General features: G+C 37.3%; 1 protein-coding gene across 1 annotated transcript in view; it reads left to right on the top strand.

Annotated features, from left to right (window-relative positions):
* LOC105812987 (chromosome unknown open reading frame, human C16orf62) overlaps positions 1-1,956 on the top strand; it is a 136,022-nt gene that overhangs the window by 78,347 nt on the left and 55,719 nt on the right. The window contains exons 20-21 of the mRNA XM_012647550.1: positions 111-191; positions 315-363. Coding sequence (XP_012503004.1) covers positions 111-191; positions 315-363 — 130 coding nt within the window. The remainder of the gene's footprint in view (positions 1-110; positions 192-314; positions 364-1,956) is intronic.

Raw genomic sequence — 1,956 nt, 5'->3', positions numbered from 1 at the left:
GCCAGATAATTTGCTCTTTCTCAAATATGTACAGTGGATGAGAACTAAATCCACGCTTGCGTTGCTGTCAATGGACAGAGCTTTGACCATTATCTTTAAATGTCTCCTAGGCATCAGCAAGAGCCCACCAAGGACCCGGTCATTTTGAATGCCCTTTTACACGTTTGCAAGACAATGCATGACTCTGTGAAGTAAGCTTTGCTTAAGGCTGAGATGTAACATGAATTGGGTTTTAATGCCATCTAATAGTGCATTAGGGAATGACCGCTCTAAGCTGCCACTGTGAATAATTTTACTTTATTGGGTCTATTAAGATTCTTGCTAACGAGGACATTCCAGTCCAGGGGAGGAGGGAGGCTGAGGGTAACCTTCTTGAGAAAATGACATGGCAGATGTTTTTACAAAGGAATTTCTGTTGGGGGAAAGGGGCTGGTTTCATTCAAGTGAACTCAAACTCCACGTCTCCTGGAGATTTCTGAGAATAGCAGATAGTATAATAATGGGCTCACTCATCCAGTAACATAGCCTTTTAATTTTATCTCATCATTAGCCAGTTATTTGAAATGCAAATGAAACTGCTTACATTTCTTACATGAAGGACTTTATTTGCTCAGTATACTTGAGGCTCAGACCTATCCACAGGCCTTACCTTTCGAAGGCCAAATTATGCCTCCTTTGCTTTCTAGTTTTTGTTTGCTTTTTAAACATATTTTCCTTTGACTGTGCTTAAGGCAATTTCTGTTTTATTTGTGGCTGAAATTTTAGTCCCCAAAGAATTTTTAAACACAACTGCTTGATTTACTGGAAAATGTTACAAGAATGGAGAAAATTGTTTTGGAACTTAACCATCAACAAGATGATTTGTATTTCTTTTCTTCTTTTTTTCCTCTTAATTTTAGAATCTTTATTTCTATGACTCTTTGTGCTTTCAAATTCATGGGTAGTTATAAAAATCAAAGTATCGAGATTTTTATAATAAATGGAACTGGTAGACTTCAGTTGGATAAAAATAGAAATAAAGGCACAGAAAGCATTCAGAAAGGCACTTATATTTGTAGGATGTTGGGTTTGGGGCTTAAGTAAAATAGAAGAAGGTTTATTTCTTTCTTGTTAAAAGTGTGAGTAGGTAGAGAGAACAGAAGGTGGAGTAGGGTAACTCATCTTTCAAATGTCATCCAGAGACCCAGGTTCTTCCTGTCTTCTTGCTCTGCCATCTCTTTGGGGTGTTGTGCTTATCTTCCTACTGGAAGCCGACCTACCTTAACCATGTCCACGATTCAGCCTGTGGGCATTGGAGGACAACAGCTTTCTTTTAGGAACAACTGGAAGCTCACACATCACTTGTGTTCACATCCCATTGTTCAGAACTGTCCTATAGCCATCCCCAGCTAGGAAGCAGGCTGAGAAATGCTGTCGCTAAGAACTGAGGGGTCATTGAACATTAGAGTACAGTGTGCAATCTTTGCCAAAATTTATTTTCCCCTACAACAAACCAACAAACAAAAGCCTTGATTCCTGTTTTCTCTAGGCTCTTAAAATTTTTTGAAAATAAATTTGGAGAACTATATATAGGCCCTTCCATGCATAATCAAAACTATAAAGACCCAACTTTTTTATTTGTATTTGTGTCAAGTTTCCTATTAAACAGAAGCAATTGAAATCTGTGATTTACTTTAAGGTGTATCCAAAAAATAAGATGGATTGATGGATGGCAAAGGGAGAGGATGATTATGTGATAAGGCACGTGTTGTAAAATGGTGATGGTAGGATCTTGATGATGGGTGTACGAGTGTTTATTGGAAGGTTCTTTCAACTTTGCCGTATGTTGGAAATTTTTTATAATATGTTGAACAAAATTTTTCTGAAATAGAAAATTTGACATTAGACCTTGCTGCCCAAATTCCAGAGAAAATTTACCTTTTGTTTTCCTGTTAATAAATGTATCTTGAGAATAGC

The sequence above is a fragment of the Propithecus coquereli genome, unplaced genomic scaffold (genome assembly GCF_000956105.1).
Source record: "Propithecus coquereli isolate 6110/MARCELLA unplaced genomic scaffold, Pcoq_1.0 Scaffold27, whole genome shotgun sequence".
Taxonomy (NCBI): domain Eukaryota; kingdom Metazoa; phylum Chordata; class Mammalia; order Primates; family Indriidae; genus Propithecus; species Propithecus coquereli.
Note: the sequence above shows the minus strand (reverse complement) of the source record. Positions and strands in the feature narration are given on the sequence as shown.